The 16,641-nt window shown below is 44.1% G+C and overlaps 2 protein-coding genes across 4 annotated transcripts; one reads left to right on the top strand and one right to left on the bottom strand.

Moving 5' to 3' along the window:
- The first annotated feature begins 639 nt into the window (after positions 1–639).
- On the top strand, positions 640–9,905 carry LOC118301249 (chloride anion exchanger). The gene is made up of 19 exons (XM_035626547.2): positions 640–921; positions 999–1,138; positions 1,342–1,452; positions 1,947–2,107; positions 2,213–2,377; positions 2,975–3,127; positions 4,008–4,090; positions 4,185–4,332; positions 4,568–4,681; positions 4,871–4,948; positions 6,755–6,850; positions 6,986–7,092; positions 7,469–7,538; positions 7,659–7,751; positions 7,841–7,936; positions 8,041–8,262; positions 8,995–9,049; positions 9,279–9,415; positions 9,713–9,905. Exons 1-19 carry the CDS (start codon positions 794–796, stop codon positions 9,731–9,733), a joined length of 2,178 nt encoding a protein of 725 aa, XP_035482440.2. The 5' UTR covers positions 640–793; the 3' UTR covers positions 9,734–9,905.
- Positions 9,906–10,695: 790 nt separating this feature from the next.
- Positions 10,696–15,900, bottom strand: cbll1 (Cbl proto-oncogene-like 1, E3 ubiquitin protein ligase). 3 transcript variants are annotated; one of them, XM_035626548.2, is made up of 6 exons: positions 15,793–15,900; positions 14,436–14,600; positions 13,309–13,415; positions 12,359–12,442; positions 12,199–12,272; positions 10,696–12,002 (listed from the first exon to the last, which is right to left on the bottom strand). In XM_035626548.2, exons 1-6 carry the CDS (start codon positions 15,803–15,805, stop codon positions 10,988–10,990), a joined length of 1,458 nt encoding a protein of 485 aa, XP_035482441.2. In that variant the 5' UTR covers positions 15,806–15,900; the 3' UTR covers positions 10,696–10,987. The 3 variants fall into 3 exon arrangements, with proteins under 3 accessions (XP_035482441.2, XP_047185972.1, XP_047185970.1); XM_047330016.1 differs by lacking the exon at positions 15,793–15,900 and adding an exon at positions 14,831–15,608 and having other exon boundaries at positions 14,454–14,600; XM_047330014.1 differs by lacking the exon at positions 15,793–15,900 and adding an exon at positions 14,831–15,605.
- Positions 15,901–16,641: the final 741 nt, after the last annotated feature.

Genomic DNA, 16,641 nt, shown 5'->3' with positions numbered 1-16,641 from the left:
AGAGAATCTAACGACATGCGTTTCAGGCAACTTATTCTCCCCATGTCAACCCCCAGCGTACTATTGGCAAGAGGACCTCACAGAGCCAATAATAAACCTTCAGCCCTCCTGACAAGAGAGAAGAGAAAATTCCTCGACGAGTTATTCGATTAGCGTCATCATTAGGTTCTCCTCCTGTCTACTGAACCTTCCAATGACACTTTGGTAAACGGACTGTATTTTATATAGCTAGTCATATAGACCACTCAAAGCACTTTACAGGAAAGTCACATTCCCCCATTCACACATTCACACAGCGCTGCGCTTTTTCCCCCTTCTTATCATTCATACTCATTCATACACTGCTGGAAGAGCTGCCAGAGGCAGTTTAGGGTTAAGTGTCCTTCCTAAGGACACATCGGCGTGCAGACTGGCGGAAGCTGGGCTTAAACAACCAACGTTCAAACCTTTTTTGTGGGGGGGCCTTATGCTGGTGAAACAACGGAATCATGCGTATGAGGCGGGAGCGGCTCTCTAACCAATCAGGGAGCTCGGTTCTCTATGACTGATGACCAAAACAAAACCAAACAAAAAAAGAAAAAGACTGAAAGTCGTTCTGATTCCTGGATGTGCTTGTGTTAATGATTGAACAGAGAAAAGACAAAAGTGACAGAGTGATGACATTGATCTCAGATGACAGATTAGATAGACGTAGGGCCACTGCACTGCACAGCCGTCAGCGGACAAAGGTTCTTGTATGATATATTCATATATTATCCTGGGATCAGAATCCTCCGACACCTGATACGTGACAATGGCTGCTTTGAGGAAGCAATACGTGGTGGCCCGACATGTGTACTCTGAGGACAGCTTTGCTGGAGATCATGAGAAAATCCACAGGGTGCGCAAGACCGGCCTGGACCATGTCCGAGGGTATCTGACGTAAGTGAGCCGGGGAACACAGAGGTGAGGATTAGGCTCCTTTGATTTCACATAATCACTGTTGTGTTTGTGTGCAGCTGTGATTCCAAACGGGCCAAGGCTGCCGTCCTGTCTCTCCTGCCCATCGTGGGCTGGATGAGGAGCTACAGAGTCAGAGAGTGGCTGCTAGGTGATGTGGTGTCTGGGATCAGCACTGGACTGGTGGCTATCATGCAGGGTGAGGAGCAATTTGAATATTGATCAAAGTAGTGGCCTGCTGAATTATTATACAGTGTGTGAGCTGGTGGAATAGCTTAGCAGTCACTTTGCAAAATGTCTATATGAAAAACAGTTATTGAACAGTTTAACAAGTTATTCCTGGAAGTTCCTCTACGATGAATAATTGATTATTATTTGGAACTTCATTTTGTGTTCACTCAGGACTTGCCTTCTCTCTGCTGGCCTCGCTGCCTCCAAGCTACGGACTCTACACAGCTTTCTTCCCCATGCTCACATACTTTTTCCTTGGTACTTCAAGACACATATCTGTAGGTATGTCATTCAGAATACACAGGTTTCTTGTTTTACTGCAATTACTGTCCCACTATGTCACAGTAAGCCGGACACATTGCATTGTTTTCAAATTCTTGTTGACTGAATAATGAAATGCCAGACGACAGTTGCATCTGTTTGTCATTCCTTTTTCTATTATTATAACATTGTGTAAAATGTGAGCTATTCAAATAAACGTTCTGCTAGAAGGAGCTAAAACCTTTCACTGACCTGTCAGGTGAATATGGCTCAACTGTTTGTCCTGCCTCATGGCGGTAACTTTTGTGCCTCTAAGATAGACATCAAAGTTCATAAGGCTTCAAAATTGAGACGACACAATTTATTACAGCTTGTTAACCTGTCCCCAACTTTCACTAAGTAATATAAACAGTTTTCTGTCTGTTTGTTTGGAAAGGTCATTGGTCTTTTCCTTTTGTAGGGTGGAGATAAGACTAGATGTGATATGGCTCAATCCACACCCTTCTTCCTTGCAGGCTCTTTTCCAGTCCTGAGCCTAATGGTCGGCGCCGTGGTGACCCGTCTGGTCCCGGAGGACGGACCCCCAGCAAACATCACTAGCTTTGAGGGTCTGACCCCGGACCAGCAGAGAGTCCTGGTGGCCTCATCTGTCACCTTCCTCATGGGGATTTTCCAGGTGGACTTGACTCGATATCTTCTGTCGACCATGCCAGTGTTTCTGCATATCGTCCAATGACTTTTCAACCCAGGCTTCTTTTCTCTCCACATCTGACCCACGCAGCTCGCCATGGGTGTTCTCCAGGTGGGCTTTATTGTCGTGTACCTGTCGGACACGCTGGTGTCCGGCTTCACCACGGCAGCTGCTGTCCACATCCTGGTGTCCCAGCTCAAGTTTGTGTTGGGGTTGGATGTTCCAGGGATCAACGGTCCACTCGCTATCATATATGTAAGGCCAAGACATGACAGATAAAACATTGTTAAAGGATTAGTTTAACAATTTTTTTTATGCACTTACTTACTTTGTTACCAAGGGTCAGAAGAGATTATGGACACCACTCTCATGAATGTGCAATAAATATGAAGCTAGTGCCAGTAGCTTGGGAAAGAGTTGGCAACACTCTTTCTGAGCTGTGACTTTGTCACACCCATAGTAAAACATGGTGATAGGGTGTATTGCGGAAGTGAATTCAATTCAATTTTAATTCAATTTTATTTGTATAGCGCCATATCACAACATACATTGTCTCAAGTCACTTTACATAGTGAGGTCAATATTAGGGAGGAAAGAGGGGGAGAGGAGAGACAGGAGGAGAGAAGAGAGAGAATTTAATCTCTACTAGAATAATACTGACACCTATGAATGTTAATTCACCCAAATATTGTTCTGTAGTAGTTTTAACGTTATTGCAAGCTGCAAGTACACGATTCAAAATCTGATAGACTTTTTTAGGATTTCTGTAGCATCTCCATGTGGTTTGCCATGGAATTAAAAAAAGAAAAAGTTTTTGAAATTTAATATTGATTTATTCATTTTTTTACACAGACCCTGGAGAAGATCTTTGTTCAGATCACCTTGACCAACATCTGTGACCTGGTTATGTCCATAGTGATCATGGTGATTGTGTTCATTGTGAAGGAGCTGAATGACAGATACAAAGCCAAACTGCCAGTACCTGTCCCCATAGAGGCGATCATGGTGAGGGAAGCCTTAAAGTACACTTTACAATACTACAATCTGCTATAGCATACACTGTTAAAATACATTTTCCCCCCTTTCATGCAGCTACTGGTTTCAATCCATGCCAATACATTGTGGAGGTACATTTGACGCTTGATTGACATTATTAATCTTCTTTTTTTTTAAATCCAGTTTTTAGCCTTGTGAACATGTCCACTGACTGTTTGCATGTGATACAAGACATAGCATGCACATGGACGAGTATTTCCACTTTGGAACTGCAGTGGACCAATGACGGTGTCAACAAACAGATTGAGACAATCACATATCTCAGGGCTGGGGCTGTCCATTGCATCTCACCAGAGCTTACCTGTGATGCACCTCCATTGACTATTGTAGTACGAGCAGCATCAACAGAGTGGCCAGGTGCATTTTGCAAGATAAGTTAGCTAATGTGTAATTTAGAGCTGGCGATTGGGAACAAGGTTTATCCAACCCTTTACTAGCTGTTTGATAATGCAGTCTCAAGGCTCAGGTTTTCTATTACCATTATGTCACTAACAATGTAGAGAGCGATACGTAAAACACGTTACAATTCTGATATGTCAACTTGTAGGCCCTCGTTCCTCTTCATCTTCGAGTTCGGTTTCTGGTTCCAACATGTCTGCCTGAATTATGACTTCTATATTACCACTTGCCATTGTGTTTCCTTTGCCGGTGTTCATCCGCCAAATCCCCAAGTACAGATGAGATTTTCCCTCAAGCAGAAATCCATTTGAAAGATCCTTTACCTCAAGCAAATTTCAGGTCTTCACAAGTAGATTTCCCCCAGGAGCGATCGCTGCCAGTCGGGGAGGTGTCTCTCCAAGACTCTCAGGTATCTTCTCTATTCACACAGACTATCATAGCTTGTGGAGTGTCTTACGGCTTCAACTTTGAGAAGAGATATGACGTTGATATTGTTGGGAAAATGGTTAGTGGGTAAGTTTCAATTTCTTCACCAACATTTGCTTGCTGCCGTTCCATCAGGTAATTCAGTCCATTTAATGCACAATTAAACAGGAGAATGTTTCAGGTACGAGTCTCCAATTGCACCCAGTGTAGAAGTGTTCCGGGAGAGTGCTGTGGAGGCCTTCCCTGTTGCCATAGTGGGGTTTGCTGTTGCTTTCTCTGTGGCCAAAGTCTACTCTATCAAACATGATTACACCATTGATGGCAACCAGGTGAGTTACATAAATCTAGTGGGGTCTGACTCTGTTAGAGAAAAAGTGTTCATTGGTTAATGTTACAATGTGGCTCATAATTTTGATAATCAAGATATAAAGTTTCATTGAGTATCGCCTTTATGTCAAGGTTGGGCTTCATGAGTTACATGTAGAAAGCACTAAATGATCTCAGTCTGAACAAAGGTTCCAGGTTCCATGAACGGTAACATATATTTTTATTGTTCCATCCCAGGAGCTCATTGCTTTTGGGGTTAGCAACATATTCGGCGCAAGCTTCAGGTCCTTTGCAGCCAGCACAGCGCTCTCCAGAACAGCTGTGCAAGAAAGCTCAGGAGGCAAAACACAGGTCAGAAAACAAATGTAACCATTTACAGCTTCTGTTCCCTGGGTTGTCAACTTTTACTAGGTCAGCATTTCAAACCTTTTTGTCTCCAAAAAGATCAGACGCAATTGTCACTTTACAATCTGGTCTATATGAGATTCTCTTCCTTCAATGCTATCTTCAAATGAAACATTAACTTTTCCACAAATACAGATTGCAGGGCTGATCTCTGCCATGATGGCAATGATGGTAACCGTGGCGCTCGGGTTCCTGCTAGAGCCGCTTCCCACGGTGAGACTCACTTCTGAAATGTATCGTTAACCAATCTCGTATGGTTTCTTTGTTTCTTAAATGGAGAGATGATTAGATTTCACTTGTGATTGTATTTCTAAGCTATAGATATAAATTTATATATACACTGAACAAAAATATAAATGCAACACTTTTCATGAGCTGAACTCAAAGATCTAAGACTTTTTCTATGGACACAAAAGGTTTATTTCTCTCAAATATGGTTCACAAATCTGTCTAAATCTGTTGGTGAGCATGTTGCTTGTGGTCCTCTCCTCTTCAATGGCTGTGTGAAGTTGCTGGATATTGGCAGGACCTGGAACACGCTGTCGTATACGCTGATCCAGAGCATCCCAAACATGGTCAACGGGTGACATGTCCAGTGAGTATGCTGGCCATGCAAGAACTGGGATGTTTTCAGCTTCCTTGCAACATGGGGCCGTGTGTTATCATGCTGCAACATGAGGTGATGGTCGTGGATGAATGGCACAACAATGGGCCTCAGGATCTTGTCACGGGTCTACCGTGACGAGATCTACGTAGAGACGTAGATCTCGTCACGGCTCTACGTCCTGAGACATAGAGCCGTTTGTCCGCCAACCTTCGATCACACCTCTCGCCAGTACACATGCCGTTGTGTCCTTGGGCAAGACACTTAACCCTAACTTGCCTCTGACGGCTCTTCCGACAGTGCATGAACGAGTATGAATGTGACAGAAAAATGCGTGGTAAATAGCAGCGCTGTATGAATGTGTGTGAATGGGTGAATGTGACTTTCCTGTAAAGCGATTTGAGTGGTCTATATGACTAGAAAAGCGCTATATAAATACAGTCCATTTACCATTTACGGTATCTCTGTGCATTCAACATGCCATCAATAAAATGCACCTGTGTTCGTTGTCCATAACATATGCCTGCCCATACCATAACCCCACCGCCACCATGGGCCACTCGATCCACAACGTTGACATCAGCAAACCGCTCACCCACACGACGCCATACACGCTGTCTGCCATCTGCCCTGTACAGTGAAAACTGGGATTCATCCGTGAAGAGAACACCTCTCCAAAGTGCCAGACGCCATCGAATGTGAGCATTTGCCCTCTCAAGTCGGAACGACGACAAACTGCAGTCAGGTCGAGACCCCGATGAGGACGACGAGCATGCAGATGAGCTTCCCTGAGACGGTTTCTGACAGTTTGTGCAGAAATTCTTTGGTTATGCAAACCGATTGTTGCAGCAGCTGTCCGGGTGGCTGGTCTCAGACGATGTTGGAAGTGAAGATGCTGGATATGGAGGTCCTGGGCTGGTGTGGTTACACGTGGTCTGAGGTTGTGAGGCCGGTTGGATGTACTGCCAAATTCTATGAAACACCTTTGGAGACGGCTTATGGTAGAGAAATGAACATTGAATTCACGGGCAACAGCTCTGGTGGACATTCCTGCAGTCAGCATGCCGATTGCACGCTCCCTCAAAACTTGCACCATCTGTGGTGTTGTGCTGTGATAAAACTGTACATTTCAGAGTGGCCTTTTATTGTGGCCAGCCTGAGGCACACCTGTGCAATAATCATGCTGACTGATCAGCATCTTGATATGGAGGTGGATGGATTATCTCATGCTCACTAACAGATTTAGACAGATATTTGAACAATATTTGAGAGAAATAAGCCTTTTGTGTACATAGAAAAAGTCTTAGATCTTTGAGATCAGCCCATGAAAAATGGGGGCAGAAACAAAAGTGTTGCGTTTATAATTTTGTTCAGTTCCCCCTCATGCACACCTTTAATATTTGATTTGACTACAGTCTGTCTTGGGAGCCTTGGTGATTGTCAACCTGAAGGGCATGCTGATGCAGTTCAGAGAAATCCTGTACCTGTGGAGGAGGGACAAACCAGAATGTGTAGGCATTCAGTAGTAAAGTAAAAAGAGTGTAATGTGCATGTAATTATGGAATCCACATTTTCACTCATTTTGTAGTTTGCTTGCCATAGTCTGTTACTCTGTCAGTGTTTGACCTCAATTCTTTTCCCTGCAGGTGGTGTGGGTGGGAACGTGCCTGGGTGCCATCCTGCTAGGCCTGGATCTTGGTCTGGCTGTGGGCTTGGGGGTGGAGCTGCTCACTGTTGTCTTCAGGACTCAGTTGTAATGAGACATTTTATAGCATTTGATATCAGTTAACATGCAAAAGTGCAAGAATCAATAGAGTTCATAGACACCAAATAGCGAGTAGTAAATTAGGGCTAGATTTATGACGAAACCAAAGAGCTTTGGGTCAAACCTTTCATCAACCTTCATCATGGCTGCTTTGCTCTGCGCCTGACACGATTCCTCTCAAAGACATTGAGAGCCAGATTGTGTTAATCTGGGTCACGAATCATGAGACTCCTCTTGCTGACAATCTGAGCCACCAAAAAAGTCTTGGTTTAATAATAATCAGTGTTTGCTTGTTTTTCGTGGATTCCATGGGCTGATCTACCCAGGACAATATTAATGTTAAACCCTCTTCATGTCGCTCTAGTCCCCGTTGTTCTGTCTTGGCTAACATCCCTGGGACGGACCTCTACAGGGATCGCAAAGACCACCTGCATGTAAATACATTAAGTTACATTGTCTACTATTGCAACCATGTGGAAACTCCCTGCAATACATGTACAACGTTTTCATTTAATTTTATTATGTTTGTTTAATCATGATGCTTTCCTCCTCAGATATTTGAACCAAAGGGAGTTAAAATCTTCAGGATACCCTCCCCAATCTTCTTTGCCAATATAGAGTTCTTCAGGGAAAAGCTGGTAGAGGCTGTACGTATGTCTTGTCACCCTGTGTTCTGGTCAGTATTTCTCCAGGAGTATATCGTGTGCCTTGCACTGTCTTGTCCTGACTGTTCCAGGTTGGATTTAACCCCTTGAGAGTTTTGAGGAAGAGGAACAAGGCGCTCAGGACAATCAAGAAACTGTTCCAGGAAAAGGATAATCACATGACAGAGGTGAGACATAGAACACAAGCGTGCTGTAGAAAAATAAAAGATGATTGCTTATGAATTGTACCTTTAGAAATCTTTAAACCTACTTTCGTACATTTGTCTAACAGAGAGGCTTGGGGGATTTATTTTGCCAAGAAACTAACGAGCCTTCCGTGAACAAGGAGGAGTTGGATCAGCCCAGTGACCTCAAGGGCCTTCCTTTCCGGATGGACTGGAATGCCGAGCTTCCCACCAACATCAGAGTTCCCAGAGTGGACCTCCACAGCCTGATCCTGGACTTCTCTGCTGTCTCCTTCCTGGACATCTCCGCTCTGAAAGGACTCAGAATGGTAAGGAAAAGCCTACCAGTGGCTTCCAGTGCTAACGTGGCAGCTGCACACTCACAAATATGTCCTGAAAAAATATCTTTAATCCCAGTGACGAATGTCGCCTTCATTTTCATTTGCTGCTTCAAAATAAAACCTTTTCTATGTAAACACTATCTTAACACAGCAATTTGAGTTTCAGTAGTATAGCACGGCAGGAAGAGGTATTCAAATCCAAAAAAGTACCAATTACATGAATGTGTTCCAAATTCTCCACTACAGATTTAGTATACAGCAGATGTTTTACTCTATCTGACATTATTAGATTGTAAATGAGGTGGATGCTATTTTAATTATTTTATTTTCTATACATTTAGATTCTTTAGTCCTGTCCAGTGGTTTCCAAGATATAGTGGTACAGGACCCTCCTAAGCCGTTCATTCATCTTTTGGACTTTATTCAAATCTTTGCTTTACGTGAAATATTGGTATATGTACTGAGAAACACAATGTAAAATGCTTCAGCAAAGTTTAAGCACCTCAAACTATTATGTTGTGTTATGTTTTCGAAGTTTCCTTTCATTGCTGTAGGACTGTAAAAATGAGCAGATCAGTAAACAGTGTCAGATAAGATGAAGAACCACACAGGAGCAACTGAGAAGTTACTGAAGATGGAACATAATCAAATTATGAGTGACAGTGGTTGTAATGACCAGGTGATTAAAACCTACCGTTTATTGCTGCTTATCACCCGCAGGCGCTCAAAGAGTTCATCCGAATGGATGTGGATGTTTACATCGTATCATGTGACGGTGAGTTTCATCCGCATTCCTTCAAAGCACAGGACAGAATCAGTGATGATGGTTAATGTTTCCCACGATCCACTTCTCGGGCAGCTGTGGGTCAGTAGTGGAACCCTGACTGGACACATGCGTGTGTTGAAGTATCCTCAGTCCCAGACAGTGGGAATGTGTGAGAGGGAAAGTTTAAGCTTGGTCACAGTCGGGATGCAGTCCACTAAGCGCTCACTTGTGTCGACAGTGCACATCCTGGAGAAGCTACACAACTGTATGTTCTTCGACGAGGAGATTCTGACCTCCATGTTCTTCCCGACCCTTCATGACGCCATGCTGCATGTGCTTGGAACACACAAGGAGGACAAAAGTACCAGCTGGGCTGTGAGTAGAAATTCCTCTTGTTGTATACATGATTCTCTCTGAAGTGGCAGAAGCTATGAGGCAGTTAGAAAGACCAGACTAGACTTATACAATTTGAATATCTAGCGAGTGTATACATCAGGGTTCTTTGAGATCAGAATCAAAACCACTTTACGTGCATAAATGAACTAAGGAGTTGTAATGCAACACTGGCATCTGGGTGAAGCAAGTCTGTGAGAGCAATCTCATGTAGTCAGAGCAGAAAAAATGTATTTTTTAATTTATTTTGTATGTTTTACATGGTCTTTGTTTTTCAAGTGGACAGAAACCAAATTGTAGAAGAGCAGCTGTCTGCAGGATCAAGCGGAGGAATGTTCATCAGCCGACTACAACGAAATGCAGTTCACCATTGTACCACTTCAACTCCGTCACTACTCACAACTGTATATCGCCACTATGCAATGTTCTGTGTATTTAGTAAAGGTCTATTAAAGTTTGTTTCATTTTATTATAGATGCTTCAGTCTTGGTTTTCACAGGACTTGTTACAGTTAAATGCGCCCATCTGTGCTATTCTGCATAAATTAAGTAAATGTATATGCTCTGGTCTGTGTTGCACTGGAAGGATTTAACAACGTCCTCGGGATATTAAGATTAAACATTTTCTCTAAATACAAGATAAATGTCTAAACCACGATAAATACAACAGAAACATTAAGACAGCTCCTTAAATGTTAGTCAATTCTTCCCTGTGGAGATTACATTAACAGACTGAAGACTTATATAACAAGACATATTTTACTTTCAAACATGTTCATTCATTCTCTATTACAAAATTAAAAAAAGACTTTTACTTCAGTTTATGGAACAACTTAGCTTCAAAACAGTGGTTCCTAGGAGAGCAGAGCAAGCATTTGTAGCATCAAATTTCAGTTTTTTTTTTATTGTTTTTAAACTTCATGTACATTACTAAATCAATTAATTCCACTCATCCTCAAATAATCTGAGAATAAATTACCTCTTTGGTTGAAGTGGTCAAAAGCTCCCAACGTATAGTATGCTACATTTGTGAGAAGAAACTTGTTTTATGGGGTCACAATCCTAACATGTTGGGACCCAGATTGAGATAAGAACCAGATGTAGCCACAGGACTAACAGAACATTTCTCAGATTTCACTTTTGGCTTTTGAGACGTGCGCTCCATGTGTTGCTTCACACAAATGTTCCATTTCTTTGAAACAATTTACAACTTAATATCGTCTCGTCTTGGTCAAGATGTAGGACAAAGATGAGATGGAAATCTGCTGTTAAAAATTTATTGAGGCATATTTAACATCTTTCATTGTACAGTACAGATGCATGAACTCGGCTGACAAATATACAGAAATATAAGCTTTTAAAAAGGGGACATTCTTGTTCTTCTCCAATTCTGCAGTATGTTTAGTGGGAGGTTCAGTATACTTAACTAAGATGTGCACCACATACACATTTGCTTCTGGGCAGTATTATCAAAACGAAAACGTCTACGTCCTGTAACCCTGAGGTTTACTATCACATTATTCACAGACTGTCGCCCATTCATCCAGGTGGCAGTTTACTGATAGTAGGGCCGGTAGCGGCCCTGATCTGGGTGATGTGGTCCGGGCATCTGGCCCTGGGGAGGAGGGCCCTGCATTCGGGGGGGTGGGGGCCCTCTCGGAGCAGGCCACATCCCAGGACTGAGCCCTCCTGGTTGGTTGAACGGGGGGCTGAGGGTGCCCTGATCTTCAGAGAACTGCTGCATCGAGTTGGGGTTGTAATGATGAGGTGGAGGGGCATTAACTGGAGGGCCACTGTGTTGTGGTGGAGGTCCTGGCCGCGGGTGATTCATATAAGGGGGCATCTGGCCCATAATGTGCCCTGGTGGGGGCGTGATTGGTGGTGGAGCTGTGGACATGGGGGGAGGGGGGGCCTGGTTGTACACCATGTGTGGCGTCCCAGAGGATTGGGGTGGATGCTGCATTTGGTGGCTGATGGGGGGAGGAGGGGGAGGCGGGGGGCCAAAGTGCTGCTGTGGTGGTGCCATCATGTGGTGAGGGTGGGACACGACAGGGGGCTGGTTAGAATAGTCTCCAGGGTGATGGTGGGGCGGCTGGCCGGGGCCTGGCCCACCAGAGAGGGGTTCACGGGAGGAGGAGTCGTCTTGGATGGGCACAGTGATGAGATTGCTGTGTTTGCGAGTTGTTACTGTGGCGATGCGGAATGTTTCAGGGCCGAGAGCGGACGTCGGGGGCGGGGCTTCGTGAGCACTGGGTGGCGGCGGCTGACTGTAGGGATCATGACTGCTGTGCTGGAGCGGGTTGGGGAGGTGGACGTGGTTCTTGGGTAGGTGAGACTGAGGCACGCGGAAACGATCAGGGACCTCAGATGAAGGAGGCAGGTGCAAGGGGTCCTGGCGTCCAGCCGACGACTTGGCTGCCCTCATGTGGCGGTGGTTGACATGGGCCTGCAGGTCACGCTGGGACAGGTAGGTGCGCTTACATCCCGGAACAATGCTGCACATGTAGAGCGAACCACGCTGGCACTGCTCAATGCGCTGCACCGGATCTGTGCAGTTGTAGAGGGTGAGGCTGAACACAGGGCCAACATGTTAGTGACAGCTGACGCAAACACATAAGAGCTACAATCCTAAATCCTACAGTGTGGTAATTAAAAAAATAAAAATAATAATACAAATGAATGGTGGTAAAAGATGTTTTGAGGAATTCCAGTATTCACCACAACACATGAAAGGCACAAAGCATTTAAAAAGCTCAGATGTCTCACCCTGGACACATCTTATCTCCTTTCTTCTCATGGAGCAAAGCACAGTCGTAGCAGAAAACATGTTTGCAGGGGATCTGAGGAGTGATCGGGGCGAGAGTTAGACATCACATATTCTCTTTAAAAGGTCTGCACACAATGGTCGGATACACAAAGTACATACCATCCGTCCATACAGCTGGATCGGGAGGCCACATTTGTCACAGAAGTGAATCGGTACGTCATCCCTCTCTCCAATCAAATGTAACTGTAGAAAAATGACCAGGAAAAAAGAATCAAACACTTTCCATTCCAACTCCCTTAAACAGATTTAATGTGATCCAGACACTCTACAACTGAGTCCGTGCTTTCTTCACACCGTGGGGTAACGTGGGAGGTCTGTCTAGGCGAAATGGGAAAATATCTTATCACAATCATTTTTTTCAAATTGATCGATATCGATATATAACAATATAAATCAAATCACTATTTCTGTCAAGCTTAAATGTCGTGAAAAGTTAATTTTGGTTTAAATATAATTTATTGTGAGAAGTTGAACATGACAAATGTACAGTAGAACATTATACAAATGCTGCAACTGCTAGAAATGCTTTCGACACAGTTTGGAGCGCACGTGATGCTATGACTCTGCTTCTTGTCAGACTTTAAATAGACAAAATATCTCCACACTACCGAATTCTTCTGACCCATCGTTTAAACAATGTCCTCGTCTTTTCCTGTCGTCATTTTCTATCTTATCTCACTCTCACTCCTGAGGAATGATGAGCTGCAGAAGCCCAAACATTAACATGTGAGCTGCTCCTACTCTCTGCTGTGTGCGTCAACCAATCTTGACGTGGCTGTAACTCTATTCCAGCCACATGATTGGTTCAGCACGGCGCTATTCTCATTATCATTGAATGATGGTCTTGTCTGTCAAAACATGGATGGAATTAGTTCTATCAAAGTGTCTTAAATTTCTATCGAGGAAAGTTATTTTGCGATACTTATCTTTATTGTTTTATCCCCCAGCCTTAATGGGGTGACATTGATCTGATTGTAGTGCCATACAATAACAATGAAAAGGCCTGAAATTAGTCTATTCTCTTTGCCTGATTGTCCATTGAGTTGTACCTTATAGTCCCAAAACATTTGCTGTGGAAATCTCCTCTGATTTGCAAACACATCTCCAGATTTAGCGCCACAATCGAACCGGTCCTCTTGCTTGAAGCCAAAGTTATCTGTCGAACACAAGACACAAGTATTAATGATATCTTATCTGTTTCTTTCTCTAATATCAATCAGTTGTTCATGGTTAACCATGGGTTTCTACTGAATCAATATTTAATTACATACTTAATCATACTGAAGAGCATCATGTGTGCTGCGGTTCATCTATTGTGGCCACCAGGGGTAATTTAGTGGTGCCCCCTGGTGTTAAAATTGTAAACCCCATGATGTGACCACATAGCGTTAATATGAGAACATGCTGCCAAATTAACAATTATTTATTTTTTTCCTCACAAATTCTAACTTTAATACATTATGTACAGTCACAGCCCTGGGAAACCCCAGGTAAGGGAAGCCCAAGTAAAACAAGGAGAAAATGCTCCATGTTGTTAAGGATTTATGCAACCAGGTCTAAATGTCACAATGACATATTGCAGAACAGAAAAAGGCCATGAGGTCAAACTTCTAACCATCACCCACACTGACTGGACGACATGAACAAAATGGCCGTAAACCCAGTTTTCACCTGGTATAAACATCCGTCCTGAGTGATCCGATCACAAGGGGACAGCTCTAAGTACAGGTGAAAACACTTTCAGGACGCGATGAGGATGCTTTTGATAAATAAGTGTAAAGAGTGTTCTTTGCTTCACTGTTGGGGAAAGTGTGTGTGTTTGTCCCGGCACTTTAATTTGTTTTTTTGTATATTTTATTATTATTCGGCCTTTTACAAACGTAAATGGTGTACAGTGTTGATTTACATACAGACGTACTGAGAGCCGTCCACTTGTGATCGGATCACTCAGAACGGATGTTAATACCAGGTGAAACGGGTCTTAGCTAGCAGCTTCTGCCTCAGATGTAACTTCCAGGGTTGATCATTGCCTTTGCCAGTGTCAACAAACACCATGTGCTCCAATTAGTGTCTGTTGTTTTCGTGAAACTTATATAGCCACCATGACCGTGACTGAGCTGACAATTTACTCTCTTGGTTGTCCCTTGCTGTTTTTAAAATTACGATTAAAGCCTACCATCTTCTCCAGCCTCACTTTTAGTTGGTCTGCTGCTGGGTCTCTGGGCGCGTGGCGGAGGTTTGCTCCTTAAGGGCTGTTTGGATATGAGCTTGATGGGGATTCGCCTTCGGACATCTGGGCCACCCAAATTCCCAGAGCCATCGCTACCTTGAAGATCATTGTCTGTGGAGAGAAATAAAAGTAATACAGGTAAATTCAACATGCCTTTCAGTCAGGACCCTCTAAATCTACCCATTAAGGGCCACGTGGGGCTGGAGCCAATCGCAGCTGACATTGGTCGAAAGGCGGGTTCACCCTGGCCAGGTCACCAGCCCGTCACAAGGCAACATTCAGAGACAAACAACCATTCACTCTCACATCCAAGCAATATAAGTGACAATTATACAACGTGCCAACGGTTGGTGGGATTTCATTAGATATCATTTTGTGTAGTAGATTGATCGGCTGTGGCTCGGTCGACGGTTCGATCCCAGCTTCTCCCAGGCTGCACGTTGATGTGTCCTTGGGCAAGACACTGGCTCTGGAGGCTCTTCTGACGGTGTATGAGTGGGACAGACAGTCAACAGCCGCGCTGTGTGAACGTGACCTGTCCCGTACTTTGAGTGGTAGATAAGACTAGAAAAGCTCTACATCATTACTACATGGCTGGAGACCAGTGGCTCATTGAGGATGTGCAAACACACCAAGACCGGGGGGCGTGGCACTGGCAGTCAATGGTTAAAATGACATAAATTATATGACAGATTCATAATTCGTAATTTCCCCGTGAATGGCGCACGTTTTGGAGAATATCCTCATCCTGGAGCAGGTCCAGGACATTACATTCAGAGTTAGCAGGTTCTCTAGTAACTAGAATGATCACACGTCCTTCTAGTATGAGTGTGATGACAGTGGGGCCATGGTGACGAGTACTCTGCCCACATCCTTCATCAACACAACAGCTTAGCTAGCTTGATTAGCATTAAGCTAACAGTGGCCGGGTAGCATTGGCGCCTCAACTCAAGCGCAGCTTGCGGGTTCTGTAACGACGTGTGGAGCGCGGGTCGGGCCGCGGGGCACCGCCACTCACGCAGCTGCACACCGCGCGTGGCCGTGCGGGTTCGTTTAGGACTCGTCGACAACTTTCAAGTGATTTGTCTTTACGCAACGCTAGCTAGCCACTCCTGTGCTAACCCGGACCATGCTAGGTGTAACGCTGCTCCCGGGGACAACGGGTGCCGTGGCGAAGTCGTCCCCAGCGAGGACGACGCGTCGTGATCCGACGAGCTGCTCTCACGACGACACACGCGACGTGTAAACATAGATCACACAAGAGAAGTCTGCTAACGTCGGACTAACTGGGCTGTCTGCTTACCGCTTTGGTCCATGATCCACCGAGTGAGCGCAATGCATTGTGGGACAGAGAGGAGAGGAGGAGAGGAGGAGGAGGAGGAGGAGGAGGCGGTTGGGGGGGAGAGGGGGGGAGAGGAGGAGAATGACTGGGGAGACTAAGTAGAGGAGAGAGACCATTTCATGGAAAACGAACATCTCAGAACATAATGTATACGAAACTTGTACCAACTCAAGGATGATATCCCATCTGTCGACACTGTTTGAATGAGGTGTTGATTCGCCAGCACTTTAACTTTGGAGGGTGCTGTTGACTTTCTAATATTTTGTCCACCATGCTTTTTTTTTATGTCAGTAGACTTACTATTAGAAACACCAAAAAATACAATGCCACACCAACTTGCACACTGACCATACGTTTGAATCAGCAGGACACCGTGCTTCTCTGCGGGACTGTTGTATTGGACTGCATCAGTTTTAGTTTCATCTGCCCGCCCTGAATATCTAACTCAGCCACATTCAGTCCATTGTGCGTAACTACTTGTCTCACAGCTGAAACCTGTGGTCTCAGATAGTGAAAGCAATGACAACCTTGTGTGTGTTTTAAATAATCATGATGTTCTGTAGTATATGTATATCTCCATATTTATTTAAAGGTTAGAGGTCAGGCTCATCTAAAAATGTATATATAACTGCCCGCCCTCCCCCCACCCACACACACGAAAGAAAGAAAGAAAGAAAGAAAGAAAGAAAGAAAGAATAAAGAAAGGGACATTCAACTTTTATCTCTTACATTTAAAGAAAATACATACATTTATAATTATATATATAATGTATTTCCTTGTACTGTTATTAAACAGAACAAACTTTATGG

The sequence above is a fragment of the Scophthalmus maximus genome, chromosome 2 (genome assembly GCF_022379125.1).
Source record: "Scophthalmus maximus strain ysfricsl-2021 chromosome 2, ASM2237912v1, whole genome shotgun sequence".
Taxonomy (NCBI): Eukaryota; Metazoa; Chordata; class Actinopteri; order Pleuronectiformes; family Scophthalmidae; genus Scophthalmus; species Scophthalmus maximus.
Note: the sequence above shows the minus strand (reverse complement) of the source record. Positions and strands in the feature narration are given on the sequence as shown.